The sequence below is a fragment of the Macaca fascicularis genome, chromosome 5 (genome assembly GCF_037993035.2).
Source record: "Macaca fascicularis isolate 582-1 chromosome 5, T2T-MFA8v1.1".
NCBI lineage: Eukaryota > Metazoa > Chordata > Mammalia > Primates > Cercopithecidae > Macaca > Macaca fascicularis.
In genome coordinates this window covers 163,173,499-163,196,258 of record NC_088379.1, presented here as the reverse complement: position 1 = coordinate 163,196,258, position 22,760 = coordinate 163,173,499, and the positions used below count along the sequence as shown (strand labels likewise).

The window sequence follows — 22,760 nt, the reverse complement described above, 5'->3', positions numbered from 1 at the left end:
CCCGGAATTGTCATGGTGCTGGTGGGTGTGTGATTTGTACGTTAATGAGTGTATAATGAGGTCCTAGGTGAAACCTAGGGCAAATCCAGCACCACGTTGGGCTCAGTTGGTCTTAGCCAGCTTGATCCGCACCCTGTTTTTCAGGGTGTTATCAGCTCATGGCCTCTGCAGCTATTTGAAGTTTCCTTTGGCTAGTCATGTGAAACTGCTGCCTGGAATTTTCCTAATCCGTGACCACCCTGTATTATTTCTGTCTCATCTCCCCGCCACTTAAAGATTTCCATCCCTTATCCTTAAGGCTTGATGTGGGAGGAAGTCAGTCTTCTGCCTCTACTTCCTGCTGATTAAGGGTACTGGCTCTGCCATTGAGGGCATGGCAATCTCTGGCTGCCTGGTCTAAGGGTCCTAAGCATGGGTCATCAGGAGAGTCTGAATCCAAGGCAGAAGACTCCAGTATTCTAAGGGAAAGTTTGAACATTACAAGGTAAAACAAGACTAGCACCTCTCTAATTTTAGATATATCTAAGATTACAATCAGATAATCTAACTTAATAATACTATTTAATAATACTATTAGATCCTTTTAAGAAGGAAAAATAACAATGGTTTATGGGTAAGTCATTGTAGAAGACACATAAGGGTTCTGGAAAAAGTAAAAAGGAATGGAGAGGAGGCAACTCTAGGCAGCAGTTGGCATCCTGCCTGCTTCAAATCTGCAAGGAACAGGGCTGGTGGCCTCCCTTTCTGGTGAAAATTCTGGCCACTGGGGTCCGACAGGTTAACAGCCTCACACTACCCAAATTTGGGCAAAACTTCAGGAAAGGTAGTGGGAAGAGAATGCTGTGTCTTTGGGGCAAGAGTTGACTGACTTGTTGGGAGGAGTGGGTTCATAAAAGCAGGACCCTGGGCTCTGTTAGAGGCTAATCCTCAGGGCTAATCTGGATTCATGAGTATCTCTCCTAATGCTCACTCAAGGACTCAGTGAAGAACATGCGCCAAAACTTGGGTTCCTACAGCCAGGCCATGCAAAATGTAGGCTTAGGGAGACTCATTTCCCCCTGCAGAGATGCAAGCGCTTAGAGGGTGGCGGGTGGTTCTGTCTTTGCTGCCTTGCAGCCAGATCAGCTTTGAGGGAAGCCCAGAAAGGGAAGCTCTGAGTGGGCTCCCGCAGGAGACAGGGTTGGGGCAGGATAGACAGATTGACAATAGGAACACATGACTCTCCTGGCTCCACAATGAAATTCTCCCTTCAAAGAATGGACTTTTGTCTGGTTTCATTTTGTCTACTTCTCTCACACTTCCTTAAAGGTCTTGTGTTTCTAGTTTACTGGAAGAATGCAGAGATCAGAGGTAAATTTGTATAATAAATCTGAACAGAACAGAAACAAAGTCCAGGATGGAGGGAATGTGAAAACCGTCAAGGAAAGTTCTCTTGTATTATTAGTTCGTAAGATTAATGCTAACTAATATGTAACATACATATATGTTATGTATTAATTAACAAAATTAAATATGTTACTAATATTTTACACGTGTGTGTGTGTGTGTGTATATATATATATTCCCTTTCTTCAACTTAAAGAATCAGAGTAGATTAATTTGCCTTTGTTTGATGACCAGAGATAGGTCTTCGTAAGTTAGGTTGGGGCCAGTTGAATTGTTTGATTCAGTGTGACCCTTAGCACTAACAGAAGCCACTCAAATCCCAAATTCTACAAGAAGTACCCTAAAACCTTGCCAAGTGCAGAACAGCTTATTTAAACATGCACAGACACAGACACACAGACACACACACACACACACACACACACACACACACACACCCCTGGCGGTAGGCTTTGGATTTCCCAGCACCTTTTTTTTTCTTAGTTTTTAAGACTGCAATTCTCACCTAGATCCTGGTACTAATGCAGAATAGGTATTCCATAAATATTTGTTCAAACAATAAATACACTGAGGTGATTTCCACATATACTTTGTGAATTTGAAATTGATGCAATTACTTAAATTAAAAAAATGGGTCTTCAGTTACAAGCACTCTACAATCTAATTATATAAATACATTGCTAAGTGCTATTTTATTACCTATGTAGACAGAAGAATAATGTTCTCAGGGAACGAAAAATGTTTTTCCCCTTCAATGTTAAGATTCTGCCCAAACTGCCCAGTCTCCTCGAGAAAAAGACTGATTGTAGTTGGGCCACAGCAATGCTTTTCCTTCATCAAAGGTGGATGTTAACTCTTGGAAAGAGCACGCTAACATTCTTCCCAAAGCAGAAAGGTTTTCAACTTGGATTTCTGAAGTAGCTACTAAGATAATAGACCATCTCATTCTTCACTGGGGAGTAGCTTACTGACCTATACATTGTTGTGGTAATAACTGCCTGTGTTGGCATTACTGTAGACATACTGACTAAAGTGTGTTGGTAAAAATATAATTTATATCTAGCTTAAAAATGTAACAATCTAAAATGAATTTCCCAATGAGTAATGGAGATCAGATATAAAAGAATATTAGGGCCGGGTGCAGCCAACACTGTGAAACCCCGTCTCTACTAAAAATATAAAAATTAGCTGGGTGTGGTGGCGGGCACCTGTAATCCCAGCTACTCGGGAGACTGAGGCAGGAGAATCGCTTGAATCCAAGAGGTGGAGGTTGTAGTGAGCCGAGATCGCGTCACTCCACTCCAGCCTGGGCAACAGAGCAAGACTCTGTCTCAAAAAACAAACAAACAAAAAAACAACAAAAAAGAGTATCAGAAGTATGAAAACATTCAACTGAAGCACTGATGGCATTAAAACTAAATGGAATCATTAAAGTTCTTCACACAAAAGGTGCTTGGCGCTCAGCTTTATTCCTCGCAGCTGTAGGTTGTAGATTCTTAAATATGCATCTTCAAGGACTGCTTTCAGATATATAACTGACAGCACCTATAAGTCCTGCGATAACAGGTTTGCTTTTGTTTTCTTCTTTAGAGTTTAGGGGTTTTTGTCTTGTTTCTACAAAAATACTTTAAAAATTATTCCTATGAGATTTAGTGTTTAGTTGATGATGCTTTTCTAAACTGATTGGCATGTAAGCATTTACAATTTTTCTTTAAATCAGCTGTCAAGAGGCAATTAGGTGTCTGCAGTGAATGTTAAGTACCACTAGACATCCTTTAAATTTTGTTTGTAGATGACATATAAGATTATTTATTTGTTTATTTATTTATTTAGTTAGTTGGTTAGTTATTTTGAGACAGAGTCTAGCCCTGTCGCCCAGGCCAGGGTGCTCAGTGCAATCTCCACTTCCCAGGTTGAAGCCATCTTCCCATCTCAGCCTCCCAAACAGCTGGGACTAGAGGCACACACGACCACAGCAGGTTAATTTTTGTATTTTTGTAGAGACAGGGTTTTGCCATATTGCCCAGGCTGGTCTTGAAATCCTGAGCTCAAGTGATCTGGCCACCTTAGCCTCCCAAAAGTGCTGGAACTACAGACATAAGTCACCATGTCTGGCCCCAGGTTTTTTTTTTTTTTTTTTTTTTTTTTTTTAACTCTTTGCTTTCATCTTGGCCCTCTCTCTTCTTTTAATACTTGTAATCTTATCTTAGTCATTTTTTTTAAATAGAAAAGAGCAAACAGTCATTTTCTTAGGTTTAGAAATCCTTATTTTATAAGAAAACTGGCCTAGCTAATCTAAATTGCACAATTCAGAAATATGGTACATGTGTTGTCGTGCTTTTTTTTTTTTTTTTTTTTTGCCTATTTTTACATAAATAATTAGCCAAACTTTAGAACCTACTCTAAAAAATCTAGACAGAGCTTCACTGGGATTTTACAGGAATTATACTGAAGGTAATTGGAGAGAACTGCCTAATTATAACAGTGAGGTGTTCCATCAGAAATGTGGTGAGTCTCCCATATTTTTCTGATCTTCTATGTCCTCTAGTAAATGTTTGTAGCAAAGTAAAATACAGTATTTTAAAAATCTGGCACATTACTTGTTAATTTTTTAATTAGATTTATGTAATTTTTGTGGTTACTATTAATAGCATTTATTTTCCTCTTTTTAACTGGTTTTTGGTGACAATATTGGAAGGCAATTGATTTCATATTTATTTTATATCTCAAGCCTTACTGAATGATCTTATTGGATCTTAAATTTTTCAGTTGATTCTTTAAAATTTTTATTTTAATTTTTAATATTTGTCACCAATAAATTGAAATCACAATGCTTACATTTTTTAAAAAATGTAATCTGCAAATGATAATCTTCTCATTTCTTTTCCTATATTTATTCATTTCATTTCTTATTCATGTGTTTCCAAACTAGCTAGATCTACAGAAAATATTGTATAATAGTATGGAGAAATCCTTGACTTCCAATATACAGAGAACTCTTACGTTTCATGAAACTCAGGTATATAATTGCTATTTTGTTTTGATAGACATACTGTATAAAAAAACAGCATGGTAACAGGCGGCTATTGCCATTTCCTTTTCAAATGCAAATGATGGGAATTTAAAATTGCATTCATCAAATAGTTCTAGTATTAAAAAAACTTCCTAGCTTATTAAGGGGTTAGTATAGTATTATCATGTCCTTTTCATATTTGATATGGTAGAGTAAATGAGATTAATTAATTTACATATTATGAACGATCCTTGCATTCCTGAATTAAACCCTATTGGGTCATAGTACATTAATCTTAAAACTTACTTTCCTATTTGATCTGAGGTGTCTTTTTAAAGATGTCTTTACCAAAAATAAAACAAAACATTCCTCACTGTTTTTCAGTACTCCTTTAAATAAAGGACTGTAAAGAATTAATACTAGACTTTTTGGTTAGGGATTCTCTCTTTGAACAGGGTTCTTATATGTAGTTAACAGGATTTTCAATTCAGTATTATCATTGTAGTCAAGACCAAAATAATTTTCAAATGCTTTAATATAAGTCTGTACTTATATTACAGACTTATAAAATATGTACTTCTTTATACCTATAATTACTGATAAACTGTGATCACTAATTTGTGATTTTCTAAGGCTTCAGCATCTTACATCAGATAATAACCAATTCGTTAACGTAAACAAATCATTTTTTGTGAGGTAGATGAAATATGTGTAGAGAGATTTACAACATATTTTGGGCACAGAGTTACTTTTTGTAGAACGAAACTCCGACTACAATAAATGAGAAATGTTCACGAAAGTAACTTACAGGTTTATAAATGTTTCAAGTTGTTCTTAGGTATTTAAAAAAATAAAAATTCTGATCACAGTCCACATATTTTTGAAACAAATTTATTTTTTAAATCTGCGAATGTTAATTGTATTATCAAATAATGGATTTTAAATCAAAATATTTCATTTACAATGATTGAAATGATGTTTTAAATCTAAAATTGAATAATCATTTTAAAGATCAGGTAGAAGTACATTCACTTTATGGTTCTTAGAGATTAGCAACATTAATCTCCTTAGAACCAGGAATTCTTTGCTACTACAACTGCATATTAAGACAAGTCTATGATGCCTTGACAGGGGGAGAGGTCTTTGGATCAATATTGTCTTTAATAAAAATTCTTAGAAAAGAATAACAGAATTTTATTTGCATATATTCCTCAACTGAAGACTTTTTCTACAAGTAAAGGTAACTGGGAAAAGTTCTAAAGCAATTTTTTAGAAAAAGTTTAAACATTTTAAAATATTTAAATTGTTAAGGAGACAGGGTCTCACTATGTTGCCCAGGCTGGATTTGAACTCCTAGGATCAAGTGATCCTCCTACATAGTTGGACTACAGGTAGATGCCACCATGCTTGGCTAGAAGGGGAGAAGTTCTCTGATTTTGTGTTTTCTTATTATTTCTTTCTTTTTCTTTTTGAAGAGACAGGGTTTCACTCAGCTGTCCAGATTGCAGTGTAGTGGTATGATCATGGCTTGCTGCAGCCTTGACCTCCTGAACCCAAGCAATCCTCCCTCCTTAGCCTCCTGAGTGGCTGTGACTACAAGTGTTCACCACCACACCTGGCTAATTTTTAAATCATTTATGTAGAGATAGGGGTTTCGCTATGTTGCCTAGGCTGGTCTCAAACTCCTGGGCTCAAGCAATCCTCCCACAAGTGCTGGGATTACAGGTGTGAGCCACTGCTCCTAACCTGTTTTATTTTTCTATCGACAGTTTGGGCTAGGTTATATGACCCTCACCCCCAAAATTAACTGAGCATTTATTGTGTTCTTGGTAGTGTTCTTAGCACTTTACTCATATTCTCACAGCTCTCTTGGTTATCCCCATTTTCAGATAACGACTATATGCACAGAGAGGTTAAGAAACTTGGCCAAGGTCACACAGCTAGTATGTGACAGAGCCAGGATTTGAACCCAGTTGGACTCCTGAGACTATACCTTTTGTTGTTGTTGTTGTTATTGCCCAGACTGGCCTCAAACTCCTGGGCTCAAGTGATGCTGCTGCCTCAGTCTCCTGAGTAGTTGGGACTATAGATGCATGTCACCATGCTTGGCAAAGTGATTTTTAAAGAAAACACACACACACACACGCACGCACACATACACACACACTTTTACTAGAACTATTTGATGAATGCAATTTTAAATTCCCATCATTTGCATTTGAAAAGGAAATGGCAATAGCTGCCTGTTACCATGCTGTTTTCTTACAAAATTGCTGGTTTGACATGGAGGCCTTTGGGAGAGTAGGAACCAATATAAACATCTATTCCCAAGGACGATCTACCTCAGGGGATACTTTAACCTTTAGGATAAAAAAAAAATCTTTCATCTTGTTTATGTACCGTATTTTAAACAAATTTCCCAGTCTCATATTTCATTGGGTTATTTAAAATCACTTCCGGGAAATTTAAGCCGACGACAGCATTTTTCCATTGGAGATGGGGTGGAGAGAGACACGATGTTATAATGATAATTATAATTATCATAGCTCTAGTATTTTCTTTCCTAATTAGGCATTATCACATTCTGAACATTTTACCTGTCAGATCCATTCATGGGCTGTCTGCCCTGGACCTGGGTACCACAGGCAGTTTTCAGAAAATAATGCAAACATAATATTAAATACTTTACTTACCTGGACGCATTCCCATTTTCTTTTCTTTTTTGAGATGGAGTTTTGCTCTGTTGCCCAGACTGGAGTGCAGTGGTGCGATCTTGGCTCACTGCAACCTCTGCCTCCTGGGTTCAAGTGATTCTCCTGCCTCAACCTCCCAAGTAGCTATGATTACAGGCACACACCACCACACGCAGCTAATTTTTTGTATTTTTAGTAGAGACAGGATTTCACCATCTTGCCCAGGCTGGTCTTGAACTCCTAACCTCGTGATCCACCTGCCTCAGCCTCCCAAAGTGGCAGGATTACAGGCATGAGCCACCGCGCCTGGCCTACCCCATTCCCATTTTCTGTCTGCCCTTTCTCGTACATACCTTTATTTCCTTAAACATGAAGACGCCCCACATTGCAGCTATAAATCCTGGACCCTTAAATAAAAATATAAACTTTAATTAAATTGGATATTTACCTATGACTAGATTCTATATAAATATAGTAAGTTAAAGACAATATAAAAATGTTTTCAGGGAAATCTACCCATAATATCAACCCTAACTCCACACTAAGCTAAACATTAGGTGATACTAAGTAAAAAAATGAAGACTTTTTTTCATTTTCTTTTCTTCGTGGTCTTCATTTTTATTATTTTGATGATACTATAATATTTTGTGCCACATAATACTTTAATATGTTTGACATAAATTATTTTTATAAGCACATAGCTTATTTTTTCCATTGGCCTAGTTCCTTAGGATAGTAGAAATGGGATTAATAAGAAAAAGTGTGCACAAGCTTCTAACTTTCTTTGGCATGAGATAATCTCGTAACTGAAGAAATTTTGGCATATTATTTTTGGCCTAACAAATAATGTACATGTGGAAGTAGCTCGTGCTTTAAAAAAAATTTTAACTGATATTACTGCAGAGCAATCAAGTCTGGCTAGCATTAAACACCAACGAATGCTAAAAAAAAGGTTTATGGGAAGGTTAAAATAAACATGTAAGGAAAAACAACAGGAGTTTCTGGGCAGGAGACAAAGAAAAGAATGAAATAACATAGGACAGAGGAAATGAGAACAAACAGGTAAAGAAAAGGAATGATTCTGCAATTTATAAACTTTAAGCTATTCAAGTTTGGTGGTAATTCTTCTTAGCTGAGAAGAAGAAAATTGGAATGTGGGTTAATTGTGGTCTTTGTAGAGAAGGTGTATTGTATTAGCATTTTTATGATTGCTCTTCAAACCCCGAGAAACTCTGGAAGAGTTTCAAATAGATTCCAAAATGTTTTTCCCCTATCACTACTCCAACTGTCTAAAGAACTGAGTCAACGAAGTTTGATTCCACTCTTGGTATGTAAGTGAAGCAAAAGAATACACTCCTCTCTGTTTATCAGTATCTGGAAAGTCAACACCAAAAGAGCCAGAGAAATAGGTCAAAGGAACTGCCTTTTATCAATGATATAAGTTCCTAAGCCTCAAAATCCAAATCAAACAAGAAGCATATGGGTCTTTTGGGCAACCCCACACTAACTTTCAGCAGAATAGGAGGAAACAATAGAACAGGATACCATATGAATGTTATGCTAATCACTCAATAATTTTTAATCTGAAAATCCATTTCCCTTCAGAGAACATGGTACAGGACAATACCAGGGGGTATCATTCACCTTTGAAGATTCTTGTCTGATTGTTTTCTAAATATGAGTTTAGGCATGGCCTAAGAGTTATTGTGAGTAATGTGGTTATAGGAAGGGTGCTTTGGTAAAAGTAATGCAAGCATAGGTCAAGGTATGTACTGACTCTTTGATTCAGGCCACGGAGAGCCAAATAGGAAGGATATCTTAATAGGAGATACAACAGTTGGTAATTTGGATTGTATATTTTCCTTTTGTAAATTAATGTATGTTAGGTGTAAATCAGCTTTTGAAAACAAAGTGAACTCGCTCCTGTCTTGAGAATAAGCTGATTCAGTTTAGAATTTTCAAGGAAGACATGGAGCAGCTCCTGCTAGGTAACTTTTTTCTTTCTTTCTTTTTTCTTTTGGCTTTTTAATGGAATGTTATTTGCTAATAAAGAAAATGGATACTACTTTCAGGAAACTCAGTTCTAGTTACCACCGGATATATAACTATGGGAATATGTATACCTGGGAAGAAAAGTACTGCTGGGATATTAAAAATGTATTCTGATAAAATTGATTGACCATATTCATAATCGTTGAAACTAGGTGATAGGTTAGTTTGACATTTTATGTTTAAAAAAGTTTTAAAAATCTAGCCCTTCCAAAAAAATAAAATGATGAAGACTGTAAGATTGTTGAGGGTAGGGACTAAATCTTTTCTGTCTGTAGATAAGGTTGTTCTTGGATAAAGTGACTAAAATAAAACCAAGCAAAGGCCTGGTAGCAATAGGGACCTACTCCCTCACCAACTCCAAATACCTGTCCTTCCCAGATAACAAGCACCAAGCGCACAAGGTAAGAAAGTTACACGTGGTGAGTGAGAAGGCTCTGCTTCCATTACAGTTTTTCAAGAATAATCTCTGTGATGGGCAGGTCGCCGAAAGCCACAGTGACCACTCTCACTGATCCTCTGCCCACACCCACCTACTTCAGTGGTTTATTTCCTTTGAATTAGCCTTTCATTTTGTCCTCAGTCTTTATACTAACTCAAAACAAGAAACAATGGTAGAAAAACCAACTCTCTGTCTACTATAAAAGTTTTGTGAAGGATATTGTTTATTTGTTTTTCAATGTTGCCTTTAAGAGATCCCATATGATACATTCTACTAAGAATTCAATGCAAAAAAGAAATAATTGTTCTGTTCTGAGGACATAATATGCTGCTAATAATAAGAATTACTTACCCCATTGCATTATCCTTTTGAAAACACTAAGTAAAGTTTAATGTTTAATCACAGCAACTATTTGCCGTTTACACTATTTGCTCCCTTTCTTGTCTTTACCACGGTTTTATTTTTTATTTGTGTTTGTATTTCTATTTGTCTGTGTGGCTTAATTGCATCTGTGTATTTTAGAAAAAATTGCCTCAAAACCTTCTTGGAGAACTCACATCTGCTCAATACTATAATTTGAGTAAAAGAAAAAAAATCACTATTACATGATAAAGATAAAAGTTTACATTTGATGTAAATAATGGCTTGTTCTATTTTAATAAATATTATTCCCCCTTATGTGGTGGAATTTAATATTTTCAAATAACATTTGCATCTATAGCCAAGGGACACATCATACTGTATACTTTTCTCTACAAATTTGCTTTTGTGCATTTAACAGGTAAACTTTATACCCACTGCCTGTCACTTCTAACATTAAGTGTCCTTGAAATAAGGAGGAACACGTCCCTTGTTGGAAAGAATTTGGGTCCTTTGCCATTTCAATTGTGAAGAGTTTAGACCTACAGAAATTCTTCATAACTTGCTAGATTTTCCCTCAGCAGGATTAAAAATGTTAAAATGTAGGTTCTTTAAATTTTAAAGAAAAAACCCTTTATTATTTGAATTTAGTTGCATTTGAAAGTTAACTATTTTACAGAGTAGAACTGTCAAAATATACTGTTTGATACCCAGGGTTTATATCAAATTTTATCAATGGTTTTTAGACTAGATATTATTTCTAAAAATCAGTTTTCTAGCTTTACACAGGTATGCAAACACTAAAATGTTTTAGATAAATTTTGTTAGTGATGATGATTTTGGAAGCAGGGTATGCAGTTGAATGCTGGTTAGCAATTTACAATATCTAGGGTAGACCTAAGAGTCCAACATGAAAGCAGTTCCTATATGTATATATCAGTCCTAGTACCTTAGTGAACCTGAAACAAATTCTAAATTAGATTCCATGCTGATGGCAGAAAGTAGCACTGTGTACTGGGAACCCTGGACTTAAAAGTCTTCAGATTTTCCCTAGCTATGTGACTTCAGATATATTCTTAGCTATTGCCTCAATTTTCTCATCTTCAAAATGGGAATAATCTTATGAGTACTTATTTTGCCTACGTAAAAAAAAGTTTTTCTATTATCTATGTTTTATATAATTGGCACCTAAAAAAATGGATGAAGCAAATTGTATTAAGTATGCTGTAATAAGTGGTATCATCCAGAGACAACACCTTGCTTTAGCACTTTCAGAAAGTTTTACTTAAAAACAGTGAAGTATCAGGAGGCTGAGGCAGGAGAATGGCATGAACCCAGGAGGCAGAGCTTGCAGTGAACCGAGATTGTGCCACTGCACTCCAGCGTGGGCAAAACAAAACAAAACAAACAAACAAAAACACACACACACACACACACACAAAACAAAAGAAAAACACAGTGAAGTACCATAGGAAGAGGTGTCTGAAGTACTTTCAATCTCACAAAATTGTCAAGACATTGATGTGGTAATAGGCATAAAATCATTTTTTATATTTATAAACTTTTATATAAGGAGAGAATAATAGTTACAAATAGCAAATTACAATGTCTCTAACATGACATTAGATAAACCAATCAAACCAAAAACTGCAAGGATATTAAAGATTAAGGATTAATAGCCCTGCTAAAATGAGGTGAGAAATATTCCTTAGCAATCAAGCACATGAAGATTCAATAGGGTCACTTTGTCTATCCGAATCCATTAATTGCACTCCTAAAAAATCAAACTCCATGACAGTCTTTAGTGATGCCCTAACAGTGCTTCAGAAAAATCAGGATTACATTTATAAAATGAAAATTTGGAGAAACAGTTCAGCTACTTACAGCAGTGATTATTGGAAAACTGACCACAGCACTCAGAGAGTGATTTGCTATGAACCAACAGCAGGTAGCTATTGCCCAAAGTACTCCTGACAGGAATCCTGAAATACAAAGACAACACACATTTGCAGACCATGTTCCCCTCCTGAAGAACTCACACTTTAAGCTACAACAGGAATATCAAAGTGCACATATAAATACATTCCGATCAATGTTGTTGGCCAATATGGAATTTTGAGCTGTGTTTTATTGTTATTTTAGAACCAGGTAATTTCTCTACTCTTGCCTGCTATGGGTAGAGTGATTGATGCTTTCACATTATCGGCATTAAAGTATCCATAGTAGTCAAAGAGGTAGAGATTGGGTGGTGAAAAGGGGCCTAGGGGACATACTGAACCCAAACATTCTCTGCAAATATCATTTACTATAAACCATAGATATTAATAAAGTGAATCAGAGTGATGCTACAGCCAAGAAAACAAAACAAAACAAAACAAACAAACAAAAACCCTATAGTATTTAAGTAAAAATACCAGCTAAAACTTTCACAGTACTTTAGCTAGGCATTCGGTAAAGTATTCTAGCATTTTCCAAATGGTGGCATTCTTTAAAATAAATCTGTTAGGCATTCAGAATAAGTCTCTGACTTATGCTTTATTTTTGCCTTTAAAAAATTTTACTTGTGGACCTACATTCCAAATTGAATTATAATAAACTCCTAAATGAGATTTTTTTAAAAAAAGATCAATGCCTAATGAATTAAGTCCAAAAGCATGTATGTTTAACATATGTCTTTTTTGAAGTCATCACAATCTCTTCTTACATTTTGTAGAAACTGTTTTCCCAAGTTACTGCATATTCCTATTTGTTGATATATGAACCCTTAGATAGTGAAAAAGAAATAGTAAAGAACGATGATCAATACAGAAGATATTTGGCACAGGAAAATATCTTATTAATAAACTTATTGTTTAAGTTTTAGGTTCTGTAATAATGGCCAACATTTCATATTCAGTTTCAAGGATTTAAAATACTTCATATTTGGTGGTGAACTGGGCAAAAGTAATTAGGGGGAATGAACACACACACACACACACACACACACAAACACACCACACATACACACAGAGGATGGCTTTGTTTCCAGAAGAAACGTATTCAAGTTAAATGAGTTGTAGATGATACTTTCACATAGTAAGATCTGTAGTACATATTCTTACCTGGTAGGACTGCTTCAGGATATAGCTTAGGACTATTTTTCATGGCTATGCAGTAGGCCAGAAAGTAGACAGAACTTGTAAGAAAGATGCCACTGAAGTGTGCAAAAACATAGTCTAAATCTGAAAATAGAGATTAAAACCTCTCAAACACCATTTTCATCATTCCAGATATATTTAGATTTCTGAAAATAAACTCACCAAAATTAACCTTAAAGGTAAAGAAACCATTAATCAGGCTGGGTGCAGTGGCTCACACCTGTAATCCTAGCCCTTTGGGAGGCTGAGGTGTGCGGATCATGAGGTCAGGAGATCAAGACCATCCTGGTTAACTCGGTGAAACCCCACCTCTACTAAAAACACAAAAAATTAGCCTTGTGTGGTGGTGGGAGCCTGTAGTCCCAGCTACTCGGGAGGCTGAGGCAGAAGAATGGTGTAAACCCAGGAGGTGGAGCTTGCAGTGAGGGGAAATCATGCCACTGCACTCCAGCCTGGGTGACAGAGCGAGGCTCTGTCTCAAAAAAAAAAACAAAAACAACCAAAAAAAACCCCCCCCAAAAAACCATTAATTATATTTACTCATCTTAGTTTTCTACATGCTGTTCATATAGAATTTTAATTAATATATTTAAAATCTAGATACATTAAGTAGTAAATTTGTTCCTATAATCAAAACTAAAGGCTAGCTTTTATGATCATCTGGTAAAGCTAAATAAGAAAGAATGAATTATGTAACTATGATGTTAATACCTCCCTTTTAAAATAGGCATTCAGGCCTAATTTTACTAATGACAATAGAAATTATAGCAAATCCTCAGGATGACCACAGTGAGGATGTGAATGAAAAAAACTGGGGGTGCTAATTTTATAGGATCCATTGATCAATCTGGAGACCAGCATCTCTGTTGCAGATGACAGCTGTACAGAAGGCTATTCAGGAAGTTAATCCAGAGAGGGTTTTATTCAATTGTTGATTATAAACCTAAGTACATGGGGGAGTTAATATCACATGATGGTAGCCCAATCTCGGAAAAATTCCAACTCCACTGACTGTTTAAGCAGATGGGACTGTGGCCACACAGATGGGTGCACTACAGGTTCTTGGCTGGGAAAGCCATGTTGGACTCAATGTTTCTGTCCCCTAAAATTTTGACAAAGATGAGTGGCCATGTTTAGGAAGTAAAGCTTAACAGACAGGGAGTTTGTCTGTTGCTCTAAGTCTTAAATCCTACTTCTGGATCATGTAAGGGCAATACATCTGTATACGGACCACCACAAAGGAAAGCAAAATACAGTGATTAAAAGCATGGGCCATCTGGGTACAAATCCTCATTTCAATACTTACTAACTTTGGGGCTTGGACAAATCATCTCATGTCTCTGTCTTAATTTTCTCCATTGTAAAACTAAGATAATAAGGGTATTAGTTGCTATGAGAATTAACCGAGTATTTATAAAATATTTAGGACAGACCACATACTACATATATGTTGTTAAATAAATGAAAAAAAAATAATCCCCCCTAATTTTTTTTGAATAAACTGGGATAAAGTGTCCCCATCACATTACATTCAGAGTTGTCACAAGCAAGACCCCTAAGAAGCCATTGTTCTCTTTGTGTAGAGATTGTTGAGGACATTGTTTATTATGTCCCTGTACCAAGAACATCTGTGCTCCTGAACAATTAGGTTTTTTTTATCTTGTGCTCATTGAATCATGAGGCTGATCTGATTTTCCTTGTGCCTACAAGGACTCTAAGAGCCAAATTTACGCCTCCTTTCTAGCAAGTATGCAAATATAGTACAAGGATTTTAGACTCATTTCTGGTTCCTTTTATACACCCACTCTTGTTTTTCTTTCTTTAGTGAGACCTTATTTTAATTTGTCCTATGTTATTCTATTTTTGTTAGTTTTTATCTTTTTGTAAAAATGCAAAAAAGGATTTGTGTAAAATTTTAACAAGAGAAAGAAATCAATAAAAGGTTTGAATGATATACATGGGGATAACTACAAAAAGGAAGATGGAAACTATGGCATCTACTCAGTCTATCTTTTCTGTTAAAGTTGAGTTCAAATCTGAAATTCTTTAATAATTATTCCCCCATGAATTTTGCCCTCCAAATTCTCCTTTATCTGAACAGAGGTCACATTAATTTTCTGTGCCATCTGATTTAGAACTTTATGAATAATCTTATTCTCTTATCATTTCATGGGTGTAAGTCATGCTGCAACATAATCAGAGGATCCCCAAAGTAAACACTCATTCATCTCCTTTTGAACCTGTACAAGGCTATTGCATATAGTATTGAGTTTACTCCTGGAGATTAATTCTATCAACGGAAACTCAGAGATTAACAGGAAACATTACGCTGGGCCTTCCAGTGCACGACTCTGTGCTTGAAAAATAATATCCTCTGACCATATAGGCTATACATTAACCTTTACCTGATTTTAAAGTACTATGCACTATACTTTAGCCTTTTTAAAAGAGCAGAAATATACATATTTTCCCAGAGATCATCTAACTGAAACATAATTTCCAAATGTTACTGGAAAGTCAGAAGCCATGTGTTAAGATCCAAGTAGTTGAAAAGAGTCCTGACTAAAGTTGGTTGCATTTGTATGTTAAAGATCATATGAAAATACTCAATCCTTTATTATTTTTGGTCTTCAGTGCCTTTCTAATTCATCACTTACAATGACAAAGAAAGATCGAATCGACCCATCAATATTTACTATTATCACAATTCTTTTTATATTCATACAAATATATATTAATAAAGTAAGATAACTTTTTATTCTCACCATATTGGCTTGCCCCTGCATATATACTATCATTTCTTTTGCTGTGGTCCTTGATATAGATGATTGGCACAAATGTAGATCCATAGAGTACTCCAGATATCACTGCAAGACTGCAGCCCCTTACAAAACAAACAAATCACTATTAATCTTGGCCCAAAGCAATATTTCTCACAAACGCACAAACGGAATCATAAACATGCTTCAAAAGGCAAATCACAAACAGGCAAAAAGCACCCATTTATCTCAAGCTCTGTGACTGACAGAAGTCACAGAAATACCCTGCACTATTAAAGTGGCATCAGGACTAGGAGGACAGCTTTAGTCCACCAGTGTCTAATTTTAGAAGTACATGATTTATAGAAATTAAAATGGAGTATAAATTGTTATTACATGGATGAGAATATTGCTACAGTTATATTGTACGGTCTACATAAATAAACTTGGCACTCTAATTAAATTGAGATATCTATATACTGACACCATGCTTTATGCTTTTTTAAAAATTTTAACAGGCCATCCTATCCAGCACAGAACTAGGACAGACTAAGTACTAAATGCATGTTTGTTGAAAACAGCTATTGAAATCCATGAACTTGCCTATGCCTTAGTTGACAATGCCATGGTCAAGAGGAAGTGCTGATTTAATTAAATAATCTGGGTATTTCAGACAAAACATTCCTTTTTATAAAAAGAAAATGTTTCATTTTCAGCACTGGAGTTAGAATTGGGCCGTATCTGCATGAAGCAAGCATTTCCAATGATTGTAGGGGGAGGTGATTCATATTTTGGAACAGTTCCTTGAAGTTAACACAAAGGACGATGACAGAAGACAGAAAACAGGCCAGGCGTGGTGGCTTTCGCCTGTAATCCCAGCACTTTGCCACTGCACTCCAGCCCAGACGACAGAGTGAGACCTTGTCTCTAAAAAAAAAAAAAAAAAAAAAATCACACAAAAAACCCTCCAAACAGAAAACAGTTGTAGGCAAAAACAATTCCCTCCAAAGCTTAAAAACTAACTTAGTCAATTTAAACAGTACTATAAGTAATATGAGCCTGTACAAACTCACAAGACCACCTTGGCAACATGTTCTACTCATAGTGGAAATCCTTGTGTCACGTGAGGTCTAGACTTCATAGCCGTGGAGCATCCCAAACACAGAGAAGACTTTAGGCCTAGCTAATTACAAGACAACTAACAATATTTTTCTTAACAAATATCTTAATGAAGGGGAGGCTTTGTGAAAAAAAATTTGAAAAAATTTTTTGTTTTAAAGATTGGTTTTATTCTGATGCAAAACCAGCAACATATTTATTTCTTCCAAAGGTGGTTACTCTTTCATTCATTCAAATTATTCAAATATGTATTATCTACTATGTGTCAGGTGCTGCTCTTTCCCCCTGTAAAAATAGTATATACACTATCAAAAAGAAGGTTTTCTATTCTTGAGTCAAAAGATGCCACCACATGAAGTTTAAAGCAGCCATCAAATGTAAAATGCAAGCTATAGACTAGTGTGTATTTTCATATTTATTTGGAAGTCCAAAAACCAAAACAGAACAATGACCAAAAAAAAAAAAAAACCACACACTATAAAGTAGAGGGGCTGATGTTGAGCCCAACTCTCTGAGTCCTTAAGGAGATAGGGGGAGTAGGACTCACACGGACACAGAATATTCCACTATGTTTGACAATGAATGTCTGGAATTATGTAACTGTCTAAATACAGGAGTGTGGGGATTCCCAGAGCAGGGTGGACATCCCGGGTGGTGCAGTGCTAGACAAGCTTATTGCCTAATCTGATTGTGACTGCTGAGAGCGGGTTGGTCACAATACTACCTCTTTTACTTTAGCTACACAAGTCATGCAAAATTAGGTTGCTTTTATTATCTACTTATCATTTGGAGAGAAATGCAATGATTTAGTAATTACTCAAAGCAGTTGAGCTCAAGGGCATCTGTACCTAAAATTCAGCAGGGGACAAACAAAACCTTGTCGCATGGAGATAGAAGTCAAAGCTTGCATTACTATTTTCTTCTTGAACTGAGATGAACATTACTTCATGCTGGTAATCACTGCTTTAACCAAATATGAAGCAGAATAATAGAGCAAAGAAGTAACTTCTCCTTACACTATGCGGTGGTGTACTGGAGAAAGTTTATCCACCCAGGAACAGGGGTCTTGAGTTTTGTTGATCACCTATAGAAAACATTGACCCAAATTAAAACAAAAAGAGCATTCAATTGATAATCACACTGGTGATAATATTTCTAGTGTTTTTCTCTTCTCTTTCAAACATGCTTTAAAATATAATAAACATGTCACCTATGTATTCTGATATCTCTAAACTCAACTATTTATAATTCTTTCCTCTTTCATTTAGGATGACTTGGCAGTTGGCAAATCCTCCATTTCAAATTTTCACATTTAGTATGTGACTGTTGTGATACACCTATAAAAACTAATAAAACTTATTCACTCATGTTTCATTTGCATATTTTAATGGTCTGTATAATCTGTAAGGAAATTAGACTGTCCTCCTATGGAACGCTTAAGATCAATGAGCATTTCTTATACTGATTTTTTTTTTACCTAATTAGTTAATAAAATATTCCAAGCCATGTTTCAATATGAGGCTGATATTCTAAGTCAGGAAAAATTATGAGCAAATTCATATTTCTACTATGGAATTACAGTATCCCTCCCTTATCTGTAGTTTCGCTTTCTGTGGTTTCAGTTACCCACTGTCAACAGTAGTCCAAAGATATTAAATGAAAAATTCTGGAAATGAATATTTCATAAGTTTTCAATTGCACACTGTTCTGAATAGTGTGATGAAACCCTGCATCGTCCCTCTCCATCTCACCTGGAATGTGAAGGATTCCTATGTCCAGCCTATCCATACTGTATACACTGCCTGCCCCCCAGTCACTTAGTAGCTGTCTTAGTGATCAGATACAAAGAAATAGTATGTATAGGGTTTGGTACTATCTGTGGTTTCAGGCATTCCTTGGGTGTCTTGGAACATATCCCCTGTGGATAAGGGGAGTATATTATAATACTGCCTCTTAGCTTAAGTGTTCTTTTTTTCTTTTCTTTTCTTTTTTTTTTTTTGAGATGGAGTTTCACTCCTGTTGCCCAGGCTGGAGTGCGGTGGTGTGATCTTGACTCACTGCAACCTCCTTCTTTCAGGTTCAAGTGATTCTCCTGCCTCAGCCTCTCAAGTAGCTGGGATTACAGGTGTATGCCACCACACCCAGCTCATTTTTTTTTTTTTTGTATTTTTAGTAGAGATAGAGTTTCACCATGTTGGACAGGCTGGTCTTGAACTCCTGACCTCAGGTGATCTGCCCACCTTGGCCTCCCACAGTGCTGGGATTATGGGCATGAGCCACCATGCCTGGCCAGCTGAAGTATTCTTGATAATATACTCTTACTGTTTTTGTAAGAGACAAGAAAGTAGGTTTGAATTTTTTGTTATGTGCTAAGTCAAGTTTTCCTTTGGCAATAACGGTTTCTTTCACCGTAAGGAGCTCATGATACGTGTTTGCGTACCCATAAATCATGCTGTTTATGGATCTTTAAACTTATTGCCTAGAAAAATCTCAGGCAGTTAACCTACTGTGTATCTTTTACCAAAATGCATTTGTTTTATTATTTTCTTCCATTGTTTTGGAGGATGGTCGGGCAGGAGGTGTCTGGATCCCTGAAGCAGGCAAGGAGCCCTTTCCCAAAGCCAAATCCTCCCTTCTGCCTGAAACATTTCCCTGATTAGAGATGCCTGTGGATTAATAAGCCTCTTCTCTTTACACTTAAGCTAATTACTATTCAACTTTAGCATCAATTTAACTAAGGCTTTAGTTGATAAAAGTTTTGATAGGGGAAGAAGGAAAGGGGAAAAGATTAATTTTGAAGATAAGCACCCTGCGAAGGGGCAATACCCCATTGGGGGTGAGGAGCGCTGGATTCAGAGGGCAGCTGGATAGCACTGGCCCAGGGCAGACAGGAGCGATTTCTTGAGATGAGAAGGATTAGGGCCTGGGTTCATGGCAATGGGGCTTTGCCCTGAAGTCACTTTTGTATATGCAGCTGCTGACACTTGTGCTTTATCAGGTCCCTTTAAAAAGTTGCTCCTATTTCACTCAGATTTACTATTCCAGACTAATTTAGATTCTTCAAGGTCAAAACAGTGACTCCTATCATATTTTCTGTTTTTCACTTTGGGTGGAATGGGATACCAATTCCTACTCTCATACGACTTCACTTACCTTTCATGGGCTTCCTATGGTCTATTCTGCCCTGGACCAACTTCCAAACTTCCTTCCTCCTCCTTTCTAAAGTTACTTTCACATTCCTCTGCAGTATTTAGGGTTCCTCTATTGCATGAATCTTTAAATTATTACAAAACATGGGGATATATATATATATATATCACCTAGTAGAGATCTGTTAATCAAAATAAATAAACCTGTGTGCTAGCTGAGACGCTCAACTGTGGAAATACTGATTGATTGCTACATAGACCTAGCCACAATAAATAAGCTTAGATATTTTACATCGCCAGGAGTGATGAGCAAATACCACTTTTTCATCTGTGTTTGAAATTTATGTATTTTCCATTTATCTTAATTTTATGTTTCAAATCAAGTTGTCTCTCATACTATACTCACAGGCTCTGTTATTAATGGAGTGGTATCCACGGAACACGTGTTATTTGGTATTTCACTTTTGATGAACAAAAATATGAAAGCACTGCAAGGAAAATAAAGTTTAGTGATATTTGTCATAATACTGGTTTATATCAAGCTGCTTGATTTTTAAGAAAAAAACACACATCTTAAATAATCGGATCCTAAAGATACAATGATTACTTTCAAATTGCCCCTTCAGTGGTCCTGCCGTTTTGCCAGAACTCCTATTCTCTCAGATGTTTCTCATTTTCCTTAATTACAACGGGCTAAAGGCTAAACTCATAAGCTTTCCTTCCACATCAGATCTTTCCCTTAACTTTGAAATCACATTGTAAAAGAAACGCAAATGAAAACTACATTGTGTCCTTTGTAGGGACATGGATGCAGCTGGAAACCATCATTCTCAGCAAACTATCGCAAGAACAGAAAACCAAACACCGCATGTTCTCACTCATAGGTGGGAAATGAACAATGAGATCACTTGGACTCGGGAAGGGGAACATCACACACCGGGGCCTATCATGGGGAGAGGGGAGGGGGGAGGGATTGCACTGGGAGTTATACCTGATGTAAATGACGAGTTGATGGGTGCTGACGAGTTGAGCAATATGGCACAAGTATACATATGTAACAAACCTGCACGTTATGCACATGTACCCTAGAACTTAAAGTATAATAATAATATAAAAAAACACCAAAAAGTAAAAGAAAGAAAGAAAGAAAGAAAACTACATTGAAATAATATTTCTTAGCTATTATATTGACCAACTTCAAAAGTTGAACATCCTCAGTTGGACAAACGCTAGGGGACAGATACTCTTAGATACTGCTGGTAGAAGTGCAGAACTGTATGACTCCCACAGAGGAGAATCTGGGGTGATCTACTGAGGCCACCAGTGTGTCCACTCTTCACCTTACCAATCCTGCCCCAGGACCACTCACACAGGTACACGCAAACTCAGGTGAGGTGGCCTACATGGTTATACAATGGAATACTATGCAGCTGTAAAAATGGAATGATGATGATATCTATGCTCTGATATGGAAAGATCTCCAGGATATAGTTTAAGAGATAAAAACATACATTTAAGTCTAGTGACATTTTTCCCTTTAACATCTCTCTCATAATATGCTATTGATGTCCTGTATCTTTGAAACAAATGCCTCACTTACTCTTGGCTTTTAAGCCTTGCAAATTTGTTAAAATGCGTCAAAAGATTAAATTAACTTGAGAAGATGAACAACGTTGGGATACTTTTAACATCTCTTTTGAAATACTTTTAAAATACATTTGCATGGTTCAACATTTCAAACAAAATAAGCTTTCAAAGCATATATGACACTGAAATAGGGTAGGTAGCTAGGTACAGAAGAGTGTCTATCATGTGCTATCTTTTGTGTAAAAATTAAAATGTTCTAGTTAGGTTTCTTTGTTCAATCTCCTACTTGCTTTAAAACATGAATAGTTTCCTATTCCTTTCCATATGAGATTTAACTTTCCTTTTTGATTTTTATGGCTCTCTGCATTATGTTCCACTCAACGTATCTCAACATAAATCCTCGTATGGGCTTCTATGCCTGACCACTGCCTGCTCCAAGCTCTCTACCAACCCCTCCCCAATTTTTCACAATGACTTGCACCTGCTTCTCTTTCTTCCCTAGCTGGACACCCTACATACTCTGTGTCCTATCCAAACTAAACAAGAGTTGAAGTGTTGAATGTGGTTTTAAAAAAAAAAACTTTCCCTTGGGCCAGTCCTCACTGAATCTTCCTTTTTGAATCCCCACAACACTAAGAATAGTTACCACACAATCTAGACCATTTGCCACAATGTAATCTTTTTTCTCTAAAGATTTTCTAATTCAATAGAAGCCAGTGTTGGGGTCCAAAAATGATACCCCAAATTACGGCACTTTGGCATGCTGAGTGCTTTGAACTATAGGAGATTGGAAGGCCTTAGAAGCAACCTCAGAAGGCAAGTCTCTCTCTGACTTCCTCACGCCTTGATGGCTTCCACTCACCTTTCTCCCACAAAGCAGACCACAGAAATTAGAATTCCTCTTCTCCAAGATAAGTCATGGACACTAGAATCCCTCTTTCTCAAAGCCAGCCTTGAAACCTAGATCAGTTACTCTAACAACTCCCAACCTTCCACTTTCTGTGTAGGGGCTGGCTATACAGAAATTCTCTGACCTACCTTGTCTAGATCATAAGACTCTCATTCC

General features: G+C 36.5%; 1 protein-coding gene across 18 annotated transcripts in view; it reads right to left on the bottom strand.

The window, feature by feature from the left end:
• TMEM144 (transmembrane protein 144) overlaps positions 1 to 22,760 on the bottom strand; it is a 96,910-nt gene that overhangs the window by 3,585 nt on the left and 70,565 nt on the right. For 12 of the 18 annotated variants that reach the window (XM_045392992.2, XM_045392994.2, XM_074041004.1 and 9 more), the window contains 6 exons: positions 20,514 to 20,595; positions 17,975 to 18,042; positions 15,846 to 15,964; positions 13,045 to 13,164; positions 11,828 to 11,925; positions 7,446 to 7,499 (listed from right to left, as the gene is read on the bottom strand). In XM_045392992.2, coding sequence (XP_045248927.2) covers positions 7,446 to 7,499; positions 11,828 to 11,925; positions 13,045 to 13,164; positions 15,846 to 15,964; positions 17,975 to 18,042; positions 20,514 to 20,595 — 541 coding nt within the window. Of the gene's footprint in view, positions 1 to 7,445; positions 7,500 to 11,827; positions 11,926 to 13,044; positions 13,165 to 15,845; positions 15,965 to 16,442; positions 16,767 to 17,806; positions 18,043 to 20,513; positions 20,596 to 22,760 lie in introns of those variants that run through there. The other 6 variants (XM_074041001.1, XM_074041002.1, XM_005556171.4 and 3 more) reach the window with 2 other exon arrangements.